Genomic DNA, 18,438 nt, shown 5'->3' on the forward strand with positions numbered 1-18,438 from the left:
AACATCTGTATCCTAATGTGGTGGAGTGGTTAAATCACAGGACTTTAAAAGTGTGTTGACCCTGAGGTTCTGGGATCGAGTCCCACCTGTGTCAGTTTGACTTGAGCCTGTGATGGTTCTGAGAGCTGCAGGGTTTTAGTGACGTTATACTTTAGTGATGGCACTAAGTACTAAAAGTACTTCTTTGAGGATTCAGGAGGAATTGAACCCACAACATTTGGTTCCCAGACGACACACGAGTAACCAGACGCTCTCCTCACTGAGCTACTGCCCTGACAAACTCCAGTGAGTGTGTTTGTTTTGTCTGGTTGAGCCTCTTCCTCCCTGAGCTTTACTTCTATCAGCACCTATAGAAGAACCTGAACCTGAGGAAGCAGAGCCGCTGTGGCTCAGAGGTCAAGTCACTGCACAATGAAAGTGGCATCACAAAGGTCTAAAGGTTGTGGGATCGAGCCTGGCTCTGGTCTCAGTGTCACTGAGGGAAACAAAAGGTCAAAAACAAAGGGTCAAAAAACAAAAACAAAGGGTCAAAAAACAAATAAAAAGGGTACAAAAAAAGGTGTCAAAAACAGGTCAACAAAAATGAGTGAAAGGGACAAAAACGGGAACACCCCCCCCAGAGAAACGGGTCAGGGACAAGAATGGGGGGGAAGAGGGAGAAAAATGCGTGAGTGACAAAAACGGGGGGGAAAAAAAGCAGCATTTTTTTTTTTGCCGCTTTTTTTTTTCTTTTAAAAAAACGGGTCAAAAAAAGCTAAAAAAAAAAAAAAAAAAAAAACGGGTGTAAAACGACAAACCGGGTCATTACGAGCGACAAAAGTGACAAAAACGGGTCGAAAACGACAAACCGGGTCATTACGAGCGACAAAAGTGACAAAAACGGGTCAAAAACGACAAACCGGGTCAAAAAAGTGACAAAAACGGGTCAAAAACAACACACCGGGTCATTACGAGCGACAAAAGTGACAAAAACGGGGCGAAAACAAGAAACCGGGTCAAAAAAGCGACAAAAGTGACAAAAACGGGTCAAAAAAAAGCGACAAAGACGGTCATCACCAAGGAACTGTGTCTGACAGAAGTAATGAGTGTAAAGGTGCGAGAGCAGAGAGAGGCAGAGCCCGGTTACTCTTTGGAGAAAAATGGCAGATCTCCGTTTATTGAAGAGGTGGACACAGACTGGCCCCCTGACCACAGACTGGCCCCCTGACCACAGACTGGCCCCCTGACCACAGACTGGCCCCCTGACCACAGACTGGCCCCCTGACCACACACAACTCCCCAAGAGTTCACACATTCAGACAGAACAGTGACTTCAGGTCACAGAGGACTGTCTGAGAGAGGAGGAATTGAACCCATAACATTTGCTTTACACACGACACATCAGTAAACAAACGCTTCGTTTTAGTCCGTCAGTGACCGGAAGTGAGAGGACGCGGGCGCGGTTTGGCGGCCGCTTCTCAACACGGTTTTTACGTACCGATGTGGCCTGGTAACAGTCTGTGCCCGGTCGTCCGCATCTGCCGCCTGTCCCGGTGTGACTGTGCTGTGAGCTCCCGGGGCTGCCTACGGCCCAACCCCGCTGTGTTCCGCTCGAGCAGCGGAATACAACCCGGTTACTGCCGGCCTGCCCTCCGGGGCAGCCTGTCCGCAACGCGGCTACTGTTCGTGGCTTTCCTGCTGCCTCTCCGCGGCTGTTTCCATCCCCGGCTCCGACCGCGGCGCTTCATACGCGTCCTCGCAGCTGCTCAGATTCAGCCCCCGCGCACCTCCTTCACTGGACATCAGCACAACTCTGCAACAAGCCCGTCTCCTCCGTCCCGACATCCACCGAGGCTCCCGCCGCCATCTCCTCTACAACTTCAGCGGTGGAAACAGTTTCCATCTCTCCAGTGCGCCCGTGCACCGGCACAACAACAACATCCGCATACGTCATCTGCGCACTCGTCACGTGACTTCAGAGCCAAAGCCTCTTAAGACACGAGATCAGTCAACAATAAAAGCTGCTCCTCTGTCAGTTCATCATCGACAATAAAGTGGATTGACTCTGTCTCACTGAAACCTGCCACAAACCCATGGACTGCAGTAAATCCCCCACCTGGATCCTCCTACACCCACACCTCCCTCCGCCCCACCTCCATCCCAGCTGGATCCTCCTACACCCACACCTCCCTCCGCCCCACCTCCATCCCAGCTGGACCTGAATACAGCTGAGCCCCCGCCCTTTGGAACTCACCCCCAAACTTTAAATCAGTATCACAACCCACCTCTGCAAACGAGCTTTTCCTCAAACCCCTTCTTTGTTTTCTTTTATCCCCCGTGTGTTATTTTTTTTATGATTATTATGATTATTATTTTTTATTTATTATTAATTTTATTATTATTACTCTACTCACTGAGCTAGTCTGTAAATGTGGATAATCTCAGATAAATGAAGATTCAGTTCAGTTTAAAAACAACTAACCCCAAAATCAACTTTTTCTGTAGCTAAGTTGTATAAACGTGTGTGTTATAGTGTTGTCTACGTGTATCTGTCACTATTTTGTCACTTTAGAGCATATTTGTTGAAATCCTGTCTTTGTGTCCAAAACCGTCTGTGTGGCGCCATCTGCAGGTTATCGAGGGCACTGTATGCTTGATTTTTTTTTTTACTCTACTCTGTGGCCTTCATCACACGAGGACAACCATCCACGTCTGTAGATTTAAGCTGAACCTTCACTGGTGACTCAGGTGTGAGAGCTTGAGGAGCTGAAGCTTCTTCAGCCTGATCATCTGTGAGACTCTCAGATGTTCTGATGGTCCAGGGGTTAAAAAAGCGTCTGCTGCAAAGACGTGCAGGGTTCGAATCCCGCCTGTGCCAGGGCTGTTGATCCACTTCTGTCTGTGTCGTTTGTTCAGACTCAAAACACATTATAGTTTCAAACTAAAGGATCAGACGTCACACATTTAACCAACAGCTGCACTAAACCACACTATACTTTAAAACCGCTGCTTTCTGTGAGAGAGCGGGAGTCGAACCCGCAACCTTTAGATCAGGGACGCTTTATTTCAACTGTCGGCTCTCGTCACTGAGACGTTCAGTTCACTTTAACAAACTCATGACGGTGAGACTGAAACAGCTCCAATGTGCTGATGTGGTCGAGTGGTTCAGATGTCGGGCTTTAAGAACTTTCTCCTGCCCTGAGGTCATGGGTTCGAGTCCTGTTTGCTGTTGCTTTTACATCTGAGAAACAGAAGTTTAGTCATGAATGAACTGTGCATCTGTGAAGTCAAATAAACTCATAACAGGGACAGACAGTGTGCAGATGTGGTGCAGTGGCGAAGGCACAGGGCTTTAAGAAGACTCATCTGTCTGAGGTCGTGGGTTCGAGTCCCACCTGTTGCTTCCACGTCTGTAGTTTAGTAAAACTCAAACAATAATGGTTTAAAACTAGAGCTTTCTGTGAGAGACCGGGAATCGAACTCTCAACCTTTGGATCAGGGAAGGTTCACTTTATCCGACAGCTCTAGTCACTGAGCTCCTGCCACTGCAAACATCTGGAGTTAAATGTCATAAATATCAATAAAATCAACTGTGCGTCTGTTAAGTGAAGTCAAATAAACCCAAGACAGAGAACATCTGTATCCTGATGTGGTGGAGTGGTTAAATCACAGGACTTTAAAAGTGTGTTGACCCTGAGGTTCTGGGATCGAGTCCCACCTGTGTCAGTTTGACTTGAGCCTGTGATGGTTCTGAGAGCTGCAGGGTTTTAGTGACGTTATACTTTAGTGATGGCACTAAGTACTAAAAGTACTTCATTGAGGATTCAGGAGGAATTGAACCCACAACATTTGGTTCCCAGATGACACACGAGTAACCAGACGCTCTCCTCACTGAGCTACTGCCCTGACAAACTCCAGTGAGTGTGTTTGTTTTGTCTGGTTGAGCCTCTTCCTCCCTGAGCTTTACTTCTATAAGCACCTATAGAAGAACCTGAACCTGAGGAAGCAGAGCCGCTGTGGCTCAGAGGTCAAGTCACTGCACAATGAAAGTGGCTTCACAAAGGTCTAAAGGTTGTGGGATCGAGCCTGGCTCTGGTCTCAGTGTCACTGAGGGAAACAAAGGGTCAAAAACAAAGGGTCAAAAAACAAAAACAAACGGTCAAAAACAAAGGGTCAAAAAACAATAAAAAAGGTACAAAAAAAGGTGTCAAAAACAGGTCAACAAAAACGAGTAAAAGGGACAAAAACGGGAACACCCCCCAGAGAAACAGGTCAGGGACAAGAATGGGGGGGAAGAGGGAGAGAAATGTGTGAGTGAGAAAAACGGGGGGGGAAAAAAGCAGCATTTTTTTTTTTGCCGCTTTTTTTTTTTTTTTTTCAAAAAATGGGTCAAAAAAAGCTAAAAATTTTTTTAAAAAAAACGGGTCGAAAACGACAAACCGGGTCAAAAAAGCGACAAAAGTGACAAAAACGGGTCGAAAACGACAAACCGGGTCATTACGAGCGACAAAAGTGACAAAAACGGGTCAAAAACGACAAACCGGGTCATTACGAGCGACAAAAGTGACAAGAACGGGTCAAAAACGACAAACTGGGTCAAAAAAGCGACAAAAACGGATCGAAAACGACAAACCGGGTCATTACGAGCGACAAAAGCGACAAAAACGGGTCAAAAACGACAAACCGGGTCAAAAAAGTGACAAAAACGGGTCAAAAACAACACACCGGGTCATAACGAGCGACAAAAGTGACAAAAACGGGGCGAAAACAAGAAACCGGGTCAAAAAAGCGACAAAAGTGACAAAAACGGGTAAAAAAAAAGCGACAAAGACGGTCATCACCAAGAAAGTGTCTGACAGAAGTAATGAGTGTAAAGGTGCGAGAGCAGAGAGAGGCAGAGCCCGGTTACTCTTTGGAGAAAAATGGCAGATCTCCGTTTATTGAAGAGGTGGACACAGACTGGTAACATTTGCTTTACACACGACACACCAGTAAACAAACGCTCTTTTTTCCGCTTCCTTTTAGTCCGTCAGTGACCGGAAGTGAGAGGACGCGGGCGCGGTTTGGCGGCCGCTTCTCAACACGGTTTTTACGTACCGATGTGGCCTGGAAACAGTCTGTGCCCGGTCGTCCGCATCTGCCGCCTGTCCCGGTGTGACTGTGCTGTGAGCTCCCGGGGCTGCCTACGGCCCAACCCCGCTGTGTTCCGCTCGAGCAGCGGAATACAACCCGGTTACTGCCGGCCTGCCCTCCGGGGCAGCCTGTCCGCAACGCGGCTACTGTTCGTGGCTTTCCTGCTGCCTCTCCGCGGCTGTTTCCATCCCCGGCTCCGACCGCGGCGCTTCATACGCGTCCTCGCAGCTGCTCAGATTCAGCCCCCGCGCACCTCCTTCACTGGACATCAGCACAACTCTGCAACAAGCCCGTCTCCTCCGTCCCGACATCCACCGAGGCTCCCGCCGCCATCTCCTCTACAACTTCAGCGGTGGAAACAGTTTCCATCTCTCCAGTGCGCCCGTGCACCGGCACAACAACAACATCCGCATACGTAATCTGCGCACTCGTCACGTGACTTCAGAGCCAAAGCCTCTTAAGACACGAGATCAGTCAACAATAAAAGCTGCTCCTCTGTCAGTTCATCATCGACAATAAAGTGGATTGACTCTGTCTCACTGAAACCTGCCACAAACCCATGGACTGCAGTAAATCCCCCACCTGGATCCTCCTACACCCACACCTCCCTCCGCCCCACCTCCATCCCAGCTGGACCTGAATACAGCTCAGTCACAGGTCCGAGAAAGTCTCTCCTGTTCCCTCAGGTCAGGGGTTCAAGTCCCCACAATGTCAATCTACTGCTCCCCTCGTCCCACTTTAATGTCCCGGAGTCGTGGACGTCGGGTTGAATGTTTTTGTTTTGTAGCGTCTCCACAGGTCACAGAGAAATACTCATCTAAATGTGTTCAAATAAATACTATGAGGGGGGGTTTGTAGACAAGCTTTCAGGGGCCCTTGACCCCACTTTGGGAACCACTTCCAAGATCCTACTGAAATTGCTGTTTGGAAGATATGTAAATTTACAATATATGGAAAAGATATGAAAAAAATGGAAACATTTGGAGGAAATTTAGAAAAAAATTAAAGAAATTTGGGGGAAAAATTGGGAAAATTTGGGGGAAATTCAGAAAAAAAAGGAGAATTATTGCGAAAATGTCGGGAAATTTAGAAAAAAAAATTGGGAATTTTGTTTTTTTAAATTTCATTTATTTATTCATTTGAGCAGAACAATATTTCACATGTTTTACAGAAGAAAGAAAACAAACCAGACTATGTGGAAAGTGTTTGTAGTCGGTTCAGGACAATATTTTTTTAGTAAATTCAGACGTTCCTGCACATTTCTGCACCGAGCGTCTCTAGGCCGTGTTTTAACTGTTTTCTTCATGAGCAATGACAACATAAAAACGGCACCTCAGTCCTCGCCGCCTCAGCTCTCGCTGCCTCAGTCCTGGCCGCCTCAGTCCTCGCCGCCGCCTCAGTCCTCGCTGCCGCCTCAGTCCTGGCCGCCTCAGTCCTGGCCGCCTCAGTCCTGGCCGCCTCAGTCCTGGCCGCCTCAGTCCTCGCCGCCTCAGTCCTGGCCGCCTACCGTCCTCGCCGCCTCCCGTCCTGGCCGCCTCAGTCCTCGCCGCCTCAGTCCTCGCCGCCTCAGTCCTCGCCGCCTCCCGTCCTCTGAGCCTTCGCCTCCATCTGCTCCCTCCAGGCCTTCAGCACCTCGTCGTCCACCGGCTCCGCCAGCGCCCGCGCCCGGACCCTCTGCCTCGTCTGCGCGATGAAGCTGGAGATATCGTCCTCCTCTTCCTCCTCCCGTATGACCTCCCTCCTCCTCTCCCCCGGCTCGGCTCGGCTCGGGAAACCGTCCTCGCCCTCCAGGCCGAACCTGGGCCTCGCGTAACCGTCCCGCTCGCCGTCGTGGCCTCGGCCGGCGCTCGGGAATCCGAACTCGGAGGCGGACGCGTCTAAATCGTCGTAGAGCTCGTCGAGTTCCTCCTGCGCTTTCCTCTGAGGCGGTCGCACGCTCTTCAGCCAGTCGTCCACGCTCGTGTTCTTCTCCTTCTCCAGCACGGGGTTGAGGTTCAGACAGCCGGACAGCCCGTAGCTCCTCGCCGGTTTGTCCTTCTTCTTGGCCTCCTGCAGGAACTCCTCCTCCCTGCGTTTCCTCTCCTCCTCCTCGTCCTCGTCCTCGTCGTCTCCCTTCGGTTTCTTCTTCTTGTACAGCGTGCTCCGCCGGTTGTCCTCCAAGATCTTCTTCTTCTCGTACTTATCCATTTTCTCGCGCATCTCCGACTTAATGTCTTTGTCGATGGCGTCGAGCTTCTTCAGATCCACCTCGTCCTGGAATAAGCTGAACAGCGGAACGCTCGTGGTCGTGATTTTCTTCTTTTTCGTGCCGAGACTGGATTCGTAAGTCGATCCTAAAACCGACCCGTGCCCCGTCAGTCGAGAGGCTCCGCTCGCCCCCGAGATCACCGACTCCGCTTTAGCGCGGTTAGCGCTAAGGTACGACGCGCCGCTAGCCCCGCTTAGCATCGACGCTTTGTCAAACTCCATTCTTTGCCCGAACAAGGCGCTCGCCGCCGCCGCGCTGCCGCCGTAGCTGACCTCAGACCCGGCTCTCGACGGCGGCAAACTCATCTCCGTCGTTTTCTGCTTGATCGTTTCCGTGACGACGTTAGCGATCCAGTTCTGAATGCTGGCCAGGTTCACCATGGGTTCCCCGCCCGGGCCTTGCACGGTCGGGACCGGCAGAACTTGCGGCATGACCGGCGGCGCGTTGGACTGCGCGGATCTCACGCTCCGCGGCTGCGACACCGAGGAAATGTTCGACGACCTCCCGCTGATCATGGACACGTTGTCGTCGTTGTTTTGGGCGCTCGGTGGCGCCGTGACCCCCGCCCAGAACGCCGACAGCGGGATCGTCCCGCCGCTGACGCAGCTCTCCGTCTCCCACCCGCACATCGACTGGCTCTCCTCCAGATTCTTCCTGGTTCTTTCCAGAAGCTCCTCCCTCTTCTGCCTCCGCCTCGCCGCCTTCGTGGTCTCCTCGCTGCGGCTGAACTCCAGAATGTCGTCGTTATTCTCCTCGATCCCCAGGCGCTTCTGCTGTCGGAGCTTCCACGACTGGTACGCGGTCAAGTTCACGTCCTCGAGGCGCTTCTTCGGCGCCTCGTCCTCGCCCTCTTCGCCGCTTGCGATCGAGCTCTTCTCCCCGTCCTCCCGATCTTTCTTATTCCACCCGAACTGGATCCTCTTGACTCGCCATCGCTCCAGCGGCGTCATGCTGTCCTTGTTCTTCTGGCAGAAGTTATACATGGACGTGGTGTCGGACATGAGGCTCTCCACCTCCTCGTCGATCTGCTTCCTCGCTCCTTCCTCCCTCCTCGACTCCTCGCTCTCCTCTTTTTTGCGGTACCGCGCCGCCGCCTGCTCCTCGATCTCCCTCAGCCTCTGCTTCCACATGTCGGAGTAGCTCGTGCAGCTCGATGCCACCGACGCCTCGTCTTTCTGCCTCATCCGGCGCCGCAGCTTCTCCTTCACCGACCGCACGTCCTGGCTCGTGATGCTCTCGGCGTCCGCGCTCCGACACTTCTTATTGGCCAGCGGGTCGTCCTCGTCGTCGCTGTTCAGCTGCGCCTCGAACCAGTCGTCGTTCTGGTACTTCTCGTTGCGGCGTTGCCACTCGCGTATGATGTTGTCCAAACCGTCGTCGTCGTCGTCTTCATCGAAACCGCCGTCCTCCCCGTCGTCGCGCGGCAGGACGAGCTTCTCCGCTTCGTCGCTCGCGCCCGCTCTCGGTATCAGCCCGTTCCTCAGCGCTTCTGCCGCCGCGGACGACGCTAACGACGGCACGCTGCTCATCACGCTGGCGCCGTCCTCCTCCTCGTCCATCATGATGGAATGGGCTTTCGCCTCCGCCATGCTCTGCCCGTCCTCCTCCAGGTCGTCCTCGTCCTCGTAGCTTTCCCCGAAGATCTGCGCTCGCGTCTTGGCGTCGATGACGGAGCACTGGCTGAGCGTGTCGTCGTCGTCGTCGCGCTCCTCCATCAGCGTCTCGTTGAGGTCGCGCAGCTGCTTCATGAAGCCCTCGTTGGGGTTGATGGGGCGCTTCTTGCGGATGGTGGTCAGAGCCTCCAGGATGGACATGTTCTGGAAGATCATGAGGTAAGAGGCGACCAGAACGGCGGAGCGGCTGATGCCCATCATCGAGTTCACCAGGATTTTACCTAAAAACAGACACAAACATAGATAATTCTTACTGGAACTGAAGAAATAACACCTGAAGAAGGTTCACACGGACAATAGGGAAACTTATAAATGTAGAGATGTCAGTTTAAATGTTTTGCTGTTGATTACTAACAAAAATATGAGGAAAAATGTGTTGAAAGTTTTCTTCCATGATGTTTCCTTCCTGAAAATGCCCAAAATTTCCCATATTTTCGTGACAAAATTGAAAGAATGGACTGAGCCACGTTTAACTTTTGTTTCTGACTCCAGTCTGAAGTCACCCACAGCAAATATCAGGTATTTCTCAGGGCGCCCCCTGGTGGCGAAGCTTGAAAATATATATATCTGGTTGTTGTTTCATTCTGTTCCACAACATTGTGCATGGCATTATTCATCTATCTGTCTGTCTGTCTGTCTGTCTGTCTGTCTGTCTGTCTGTCTGTCTGTCTGTCTGTCTGTCTGTCTGTCTGTCTGTCTGTCTGTCTGTCTATCTATCTATCTTGTAAGCCTAAAGCCTTGTTTGGGTAAAAGTATAGGTTTTATTGCCGTGGTTTGAGAACAAACTCTGATTTTTTCTCGGTGTAATCGTGCGACATAAAACAAATAACACAGAATTAAGATAAAAGCTTAAAAAGCTTAAAAAAGACTTTTAACTATAAGGCTATAACATAAAGAATATTAAATAAATAAGATAAGATGAAAAGTGACGTCTGGTAAAACAGCAACAATTTGACACTGAACAATAGTGGGATTATATTTACAGATGTGCAGGCGTATAAAGTGATAGAAAGTGGTTTTCAATGAATCTTGGCCAATCAGATTTGCAGTTGCTTAACTGCCGCCAGTTTAACGCCTCATTTGAAAGCTAAGATCTACAAAACTCATCTAAATGGATCTTTTTCCTCACGTCATCAGATTTTATTTTTTTTCATATTTGTTTTTTTTTCCATAATTTTTTTGGGGGTATTCAAGTCATTTTTGTAATTTTTTTTCTTAATTTTTTTGTCACATTTTTGTCGTTTTTTTGTATTTTCTTTTGTCATTTTTATCATTTTTTGTCATTTTTTGTGTCATTTTTTGTGTCATTTTTTGTGTCATTTTTTGTGTCATTTTTTGTCAAATTTCTGTCAATTTTTTATCAATTTTTTGTCATTTTTTCATCACTTCTTTGTCACATTTTCACATTATTTTCACGCCTTTTTTCCAGAAGCTTTTGGATTGGGGTAAAGCCAAACTGGAGAAAATGTGCTCGGGTTAAAGTCCGGACACGGCTCGTCTCATTAATGACCAGGGAAACCGCTGCTGTGTAATCCACACATTTATACAATGTCCACGCACTATTGTTCACAAGTTTATTTATGTAACTGCAACCCATGTGCCCCCCCCCCTCCCTCGCTCTCCATGAACCTCGCTGTGCGTCTCAAAGTGCCCTGTATTCTGTGGCCTGTTGTTTTTGTAGCAGCTGTTCTCTTACTCTGCTGCAGAAAGCGTCCGTACCTTTGTGCGTGAGCAGCGCCTCGTCCATGAACTCGGCGGTCGGCCTGAAGTGCGGGGCGATGTCGCAGTAGGCGAAGTCGTCCACCTCCACGCCCATGTACTGCACCCCGACGCCGCCGTAGAAGGAGGCGCCGGTGTAGACGCCCGTCCCGTGAGCCGCGTTCAGGACGTGAGTGATGCCCATCCGCTTCAGGCGCGCTTTGTTCACCGCCACCGACCTGCCCCGAGAGGAGAGAGGGGGGGGCGTTACGGCTAAGGCTGATCATGATGTAACGGAACAAGCATTAAAGTGATCGTCTGGAAGTCTACATGGTTTACATACTTTATAAAATGTGCAAAATCAACCACGTGGTCTTGCATTTTGATTTAGCCTCTTAACTCCCACCTGACCGGATCCCATTTTCTCCAGTTTGGCTTTACCCTAATCAAAAAGCTTCTTGGGGAAAAAGCACCAAAATAGCCACAAAAAATGAGAAGAAAACAAGGATGTAAACGCAACAAACGTGACAAAAATGTGACAAAAATGTGAGAAAAACTCAGCAAAAAATGTGACAAAAATGTGACAAAAATGTGACAAAAATTCAACAAAAATGTGACAAAAAGTGACAAAAATTCAACAAAAATTCAACAAAAATGTGACAAAAATTCAACAAAAATGTAACAAAAATGTGACAAAAATTCAACAAAAATGTGACAAAAATTCAACAAAAATGTGACAAAAAGTGACAAAAATTCAACAAAAATTCAACAAAAATGTGACAAAAAGTGACAAAAATTCAACAAAAATTCAACAAAAATTCAACAAAAATGTGACAAAAAGTGACAAAAATTCAACAAAAATTCAACAAAAAATGACAAAAATTCAACAAAAATGTGACAAAAATTCAACAAAAATGTGACAAAAATTCAACAAAAATTTAACAAAAATTCAACAAAAATGTGACAAAAAGTGACAAAAATTCAACAAAAATTCAACAAAAAATGACAAAAATTCAACAAAAATTCAACAAAAATGTGACAAAAAATCAACAAAAAATCAACAAAAAATGACAAAAAATCAACAAAAATTCAACAAAAATTCAACAAAAAATGACAAAAATTCAACAAAAAATGACAAAAAATCAACAAAAAATGACAAAAATTTAAAAAAAAAAATGTGACAAAAATTCAACAAAAATGTGACAAAAATTCAACAAAAATTCAACAAAAATTCAACAAAAATGTGACAAAAATTTAAAAAAAAAGAAAGAAAAAAAAACATAAAAAAGGTGACACAACACAGCAACAACGCAAGGAAAAAGATCAGTTTTGTGGGTCTTAGCTTTCAAATGAGGCGGTACACAGGCCTATATAATGGCCAAAGAGGACACAATGCATTTGGTTCAGGCGGGTGGTAAGAGGCTGAAGTAATAATATAAAGCCTATATGTTATTTGTTGTAAAGTCCCTCCTCCCCAGATCTCAGCGACTAATCAGAGTCTAGTATCCTCCTGAGTCGACCAATGAGACGAGCTGTTCCAGTGAACCAGCCTGTCAGGGCCAATCAGGAGGGAGGGGGAGGAGCTTGATTGTTTACATTTGAAAATTCTGTTCCTGCTTTCCTCGTTTTGCAAACTAAGACGGGCTTTCTGGTTAACGAGAGGAGGGATTTCATTTAAAACATTCAAACTACACTATCTCACTTTGCAAACTTACAGACTATCACTTTAATTGACTGATGCTTTAGTTTCTCACTTCTCTGCGATGTAGATGTTGGGCCACACTTCGTCCACGGCGTTGGTGGGCGCCTCGAGCCGCTCGCCCAGCAGCGCCCTCTGCAGGTCGAGCACACAGGGCGTGTTGTAGGGGCTGCGCTCGTCCGTCAGCTCCTTCACCCTCTCGTACAGATCCTCCACCATCAGCTGCTCCGCCGGCTCCAGGTACGAGTCCGGCAGCGACACGGTGCGAGCGACGCGCGGCGGCAGCTCTGGAGGAGGAAACAAACCGGGGGCGGAGGGTTTATTAAAGTCACGGGTCAGGACATGAAGAGCTTCTGTTTTAGTCAAGGGAAGAGGGAATAAAATAACATGCAAGACCCAGAATCAGCAAAGACTTATCGTTATGTCCTTGAGCAAGACACTTCGCCCACTGTGCCTCCAGAGTCAGACACGTGTATGAGTGAGTGAGAGAGTGGGTGAGAGGCTCCTTCATGTAAAGCAGGGGTTTTCTTTATTGTAAACAGACCGAGGGCCGAAGCCGCTGATATTTAGCCCAAAGTAAAGCACAACACTGGAAACATTACTATCATGAGATGAATGACTTAAAATTGCTTGAATTAAAGTTCTTCTATGTTGAATTTGAGTCGGTTTGAACTAATACAAGATACAAATGCTACAGCGCAGGGGTAGGCAACGTCAGGCCCGGGGGCCAAACCCGGCCCTCCAGCATAGAAGCTCTGGCCCTCAAGACCATTTTGAGTAAAGGTATTTCTAGAGGGAGATCGAAGGCTTGTTAATCTCCAAACCCCACCTGAACCAAGCACATTTTCCCCAGTTTGTCTTTACCCAAATCTAAACACTTGGGGGAAAAAAGTGTCAATATAGCAACGAAAACGAGGAGGAAAACACAACAAATAGTAACAAAAAAGCAACAAAGAAACAACAAAGTAGCAACAAAAGAGCGACGTTAACGTGACGAAAATGTGGCGAAACCAAGACAAAAAAGCAAAGGAAAAAAACACGATAAAAATGTGGAAAATCGCCTACAGGCTGTGAACTCCAGTCCAGAAGCTTTAAGATTAGGGTAAAGCCAAACTGGAGAAAATGCACTTAGTTAAGGCTCAAAATGTGAAACATAGTCAATTCCTCAACATTTCAGAGCAGTATGTCGTGTATGTCATACACGACATACAAGTGGCAATTGTTAAAAGTGATGCTTTACTTCAGGGGGGTTTGGCACTCGGTCTTTTGAAAATGAAGAAAATCAGCCTCCACCATGCAAACCTGCCTACCCCTGCTACAGCGCCAATGGAACAAGAACAAAACAAACTATCAGACAAATAATTCAGATAATTTTGTGTCATTTCAAGTGAAAAACAATTAAGAGAATAACGACTACTAGAGGTTTCATCTCATCTAAGACCAAATCAACTCAAACCTTAGATTTAATCTCTTATGTCATTTCTTCCTGATAACGATTATTCTTTTTCCAGTGCATTTCTTTCAAATGCCGGTGTTATGACCTCATTGGGTGCATTGACAGTATTTCTACCTTATTTTCTCCCATTTTAATCTAATAATGTTAAAGGTGCTCTCTGATTTGTGTAATAGTGTTTCTCAAAATCATCTTGAGGGCCAGAGGTTCTGTGCTGGAGGGACGGATTTGGCCCCCGGGCCTGACGTTGCCCACCCCTGATGTAAAGCTTACAGAGCTTAAAGAAAGTCGAAAAACGCACGGTAAATGTGGCCATTTTAAACTTCTTAAGCGAGCGCATTTTCTCTAGTTTGGCTTTACCCCAGTCCAAAAGCTTCTGGAAAAAAGGTGAGAAAATAGAGACAGAACTGAGACGGAAACAATGATGAAGATGTGACAAAAAAGTGAGAAAACTTAGACAAAAAAATGAGAAAAAAATGACAATAATTTGACAAAAAATTAACAAAAAATGATAAAAACATTATGAACATGTGACAAAAAATTTACTATTTGACAAAAAAGTTACAAAAATGAGTTGAAACCCAACCAAAAAATGATGGAAAAAAAATCTGATGACGTGAGGAAAAACATGCATTCAGATGAGTTTTGTAGGTCTTAGCTTTCAAATGAGGTGTTACACTGGCCTACAGGATTTGGGTAAAGCTGTTCTCGGTTCAGGCGGGAGTTAAGAGGTTAAAGCTTGAGCTCAGCCTGATAAACTCGCTCTAAACTGACATAATGTTGGATTTCAGGCCGTCCACTTTAACATTATAAGAACAGGACAAAGTGTAATCGAAACGTTTTTTTTCTTTTCTGGAAATCGTCCATTTGTCCTTGATTTGAGCCGGTCTAAATCTCTCCGTGTGATTGGCCGAACACTCGCTCGTCGTTAGCGTCTGATCTCCGTAACGACCGGAGCGACGCGGCGTGTGACTCGTTTCTAATTCCCCGATTAGAGTCGCCGCTCCGAGCCTCTCAGAAATAACCGGAGCCGGAGGAGTGAAGGAGCGACGCCTGATCAAACAATCAGCTCCAATTTACACAGATTCAGACATTACGATACGACGGAGCGAGACGTGAGGCGGAGGAGGTTTATGAGGTTAGTGTAAGTCCTGTTAGCTCTGCAGAGCGTTAAGTAGCCATGTGCTTCTGTAAGTAAAACAGAGCAGCAGAGGCCTTTAAAGAGAGGGCTTTTTTCAGTCACATAGCACCAGTCTATATGACACTACAATGATGACCAAACCTCCTGTTGGTCTGTAACTGCAGTAAATTAGAATAACTGCCTTGTATAAAATGTCTCTCTCAAAATGGCTGTAGTGAATGTCTTGAAATAGGCCTCTGTCTCTTTAAGAACCTCTGAGCCTTTAGACACGCCCCCTCCACACGCTGTCTGTGGCATCAGTGGGGAGGGGGTTCTGCTGAGGAGCAGTGGTTGGTTACTCGGCTGGAGGCGTCTCCAGGAGGTGGGGGCGTTCCTAGGAGGACTCAGGCAAACCTATCCCTAAAATGGCCGCCATCAGAGTTTTTACAGATTACTCAAAAATATGTGAATGTGTCAAGGCAACACTTCAGGCATGTTTTTAATGAGGGAGTGACAGAATAACGATGGAAAGCTTGAAAAAGTCCATTTTGCGTAAAACCCCCCCTTTAAACCCTTTAAATAAATTAAAATGAAACAGTCGTACCTTCGTTGATGATCTTCTTGGCGGCGATGGCGGAGCTCAGGTGAATGGGCTCCATGAAGATACTGTCGGCCTCGGAGCCGGAGATCATGGAGAAGCGCGACTCGGACATGAGCGAGAAGCTGAGGAGACACACGGGCACATGTGTGTGAGGTGAATGTTGTAGTGTTTGTTTGTCTGTCCTGTTTGTCGGCATGTTTTTTCCCCAAAACCTTTCCCATTTTTTTTTTTATTCCACCAATTTTCTAATTAATTTTCTCAATTTTTCTTTTAACTTTTTAACTTGTTTCCCTTTTTTTTCTTTTAACTTTTGACGCCCGACAGCATTTAAACATATATAAAGGTGTTATGTTTATTTTCTGTGGAGGGCGTGTCTCACCTGGGGGAGGGGCAGCGCAGGTATTTGCTCTGCACTTCCTGGATCTCTCTGGCCTCCTCCTCGTCGCCGTTGGGAACCGTCTGATCTCTGTCCTCATTGGACGACGCCATGGCGACCGCGTCTCCGTACGTATCCGTGGAAACGAGACCTTCAGGACGAAAACCCGACAGTTATGACTTTGATTGGTAAAAAAGTAGTCGTAGTCGTAGTCGTAGTCGTAGTCGTAGTCGTAGTCGTAGTCGTAGTCGTAGTCATAGTAGTGGTAGTCGTAGTAGTTGTAGTAGTATAGAGTTCAGGATCGTGGTGTCATGTCTCCAACATCAGTGTTGCCACAGATTCCTTGAAAAAGTAATCTGATTACAGATGCCTGATTACTCCTTTAAAGTTACTTTACTGATACTTGATTTGAAAAGTAACTAAGTTAGATTACAAGTTACTTCATTGGTTACATTCCCCCCCTCCCCCCTCATGATGCAAATGAACCAGTTTAAATCCTTGTGATCCTTGAGAGTAAATACTTCGCCGACAGAAAAGACAAAGGGACAGAGGGATATTGGTCATCCACTTACACAATGGAGATCATGTTATTCACTCAAACTTGGCTGTAAATACTGTTTAAGTAGTGCTAGCCCACAGTTAGCTTTGCCCATTAGCCTGTTAGCCTCTTCTTCGTAGTTTTCTGTCCAGAGACGCCAGGGGACCCCCCAGTCATCCCTTTAACACTTGTATTTCCCCCACAGGGACTAAAAGGATTTATTAAGGTAAACAAGTTACCGAGTTCTGCTTTAACAGCAACATAAACAAAGCTCCACAGATCCAGAAACTGCCGTGTTTCCATCTTTCTTTTCCTCTGTTGTTTCTACGTTTATGTTACGTCGCTCCACGAGACGCAAAAAAAAGAGAATATAAGGAAAATGTCAGAACAGCAACTGAATCTGATACTGGTCTGGAAAATATAATGCGTTAGATTATTATTACTGAAAAAAGAAGTCAGATTAGAGTGACTCGTGACTAAGTGACTCGTGACTCAGTGACTCGTGACTAAGTGACTCGTGACTCAGTGACTCGTCACTGCGAAGCATCATGGTATTTGCAGCAATAATAAACTGATGGAGTAATAGTTCACATTAAAACCTCAGTGTGTTCGATGTATTTACCAGCAGAGACTCAGCAGCTCAATAAACTATTAAACTGTTCCACTGCTTTGATACTGTTTTAGCTCATTAATCTATGGACATTCTTTGACAGTCACAAACATGGCGGATCTCCATGGCAACAGTAGATTTCACCATGAGCTCTATATACATGTACATCATTTACCTTTACCAGTTATTAGCAGCAGTACTAGTTGGTATTCTGGTAGTAGTAGTAGTAGTACGGTTGCTATAGGAAAGTAGGAGCAATAGTAGTAGTAGTAGTAGTAGTAGTAGTAGTAGTAGTAGTAGTAGTAGTGGTAGTGGTAGTAGTAGTAGTAGTAGTAAAGCAGTAGTAAAAAGCAGTTGTTTTTGTGCCGTTGAGCAGGGTCAGTGAGTCTTGGCTCAAACCAAAGTGTCTGGAGTTTATTTATATCTGAGAAACAGCTGCCGCTTTAGCCCCAAACACATGACCCCCTGTGGGCTCACTACTGCCCCCTACTGCCCCTACTGCCCCTACTGCCCTCTACTGCCCCACTGAACACCAGGTAAATAAATACAACACTTACTTATTATCTGTATTAATCCTTTGTTTTCAATCCTCAAACAAAAACAGAAACATCATCCAAGCTGTGCAAACATCGACCTGAAAAAGAGAGACTTAAATGTGTCTGAAAAGCATCACAGTTGTTTCACATCAGATTTAAATCTATTTTTCTTCTTCTTTTATGTCATAACTCTTCATTATTATGTCTTTATTTTCCGGATTATAATATTGTGTGGCCTGTTTCGATCTGTTCATGTGATTTTTGGGCCAAAAAAGCAAAAGAAACTCTTCAAATCCTGTTCTTTATTTAATCTGAGTCTTAATTTCTCATGTAGTGGAGTAAAAGTAACAGTAACTACTCGAGTAAAGCTCAGATCCTTAAAAACGGGAGCACAGAAGCACATTTACCGTTAGTTTTAGACAAACGTCGGGTCAAAGGAGTTTGAAAAGTGCGTGTCTTACCTCTGAGCGAGTCCAGGAACTAAACTTAGACCAGAGCGGGACTAAGCCTGGACCGTAACCCGACTCCAGGGGGACTCCAGGCCTTCACAGTAAAAGCCCTCGGACAGACAGGGGTTAAACAGTGACGACCTTCAAAATAAAATGCATCAGGACCGGCCTTAAACCTGCAGTGGGGAAAAAAAACTTACATTTGAGTCATTTTTTATTATTATTATAAACAATGAAAGAGGGAGGAGCTAAAGTAAAACGTTGGGTCTGGTCCAAACTCATCCCTTTATAGGAAGTCACAGAAACTCACCTGTAAGTTCATGAC

General features: G+C 46.4%; 1 protein-coding gene across 1 annotated transcript; it reads right to left on the minus strand.

Annotated features, from left to right (window-relative positions):
* Window positions 1-6,678: 6,678 nt before the first annotated feature.
* dusp27 (dual specificity phosphatase 27) lies at window positions 6,679-17,702 on the minus strand (the record flags this gene model as incomplete). The annotated part of the gene is made up of 6 exons (XM_079581986.1): window positions 17,686-17,702; window positions 15,984-16,131; window positions 15,608-15,726; window positions 12,486-12,717; window positions 10,753-10,970; window positions 6,679-9,254 (listed from the first exon to the last, which is right to left on the minus strand). Exons 2-6 carry the CDS (start codon window positions 16,091-16,093, stop codon window positions 6,679-6,681), a joined length of 3,255 nt encoding a protein of 1,084 aa, XP_079438112.1. The 5' UTR covers window positions 16,094-16,131; window positions 17,686-17,702.
* Between the last annotated feature and the right edge of the window lie 736 nt (window positions 17,703-18,438).

Source organism: Gobius niger (genome assembly GCF_951799975.1).
Source record: "Gobius niger genome assembly, chromosome: 23".
NCBI classification, from domain to species: Eukaryota; Metazoa; Chordata; class Actinopteri; order Gobiiformes; family Gobiidae; genus Gobius; species Gobius niger.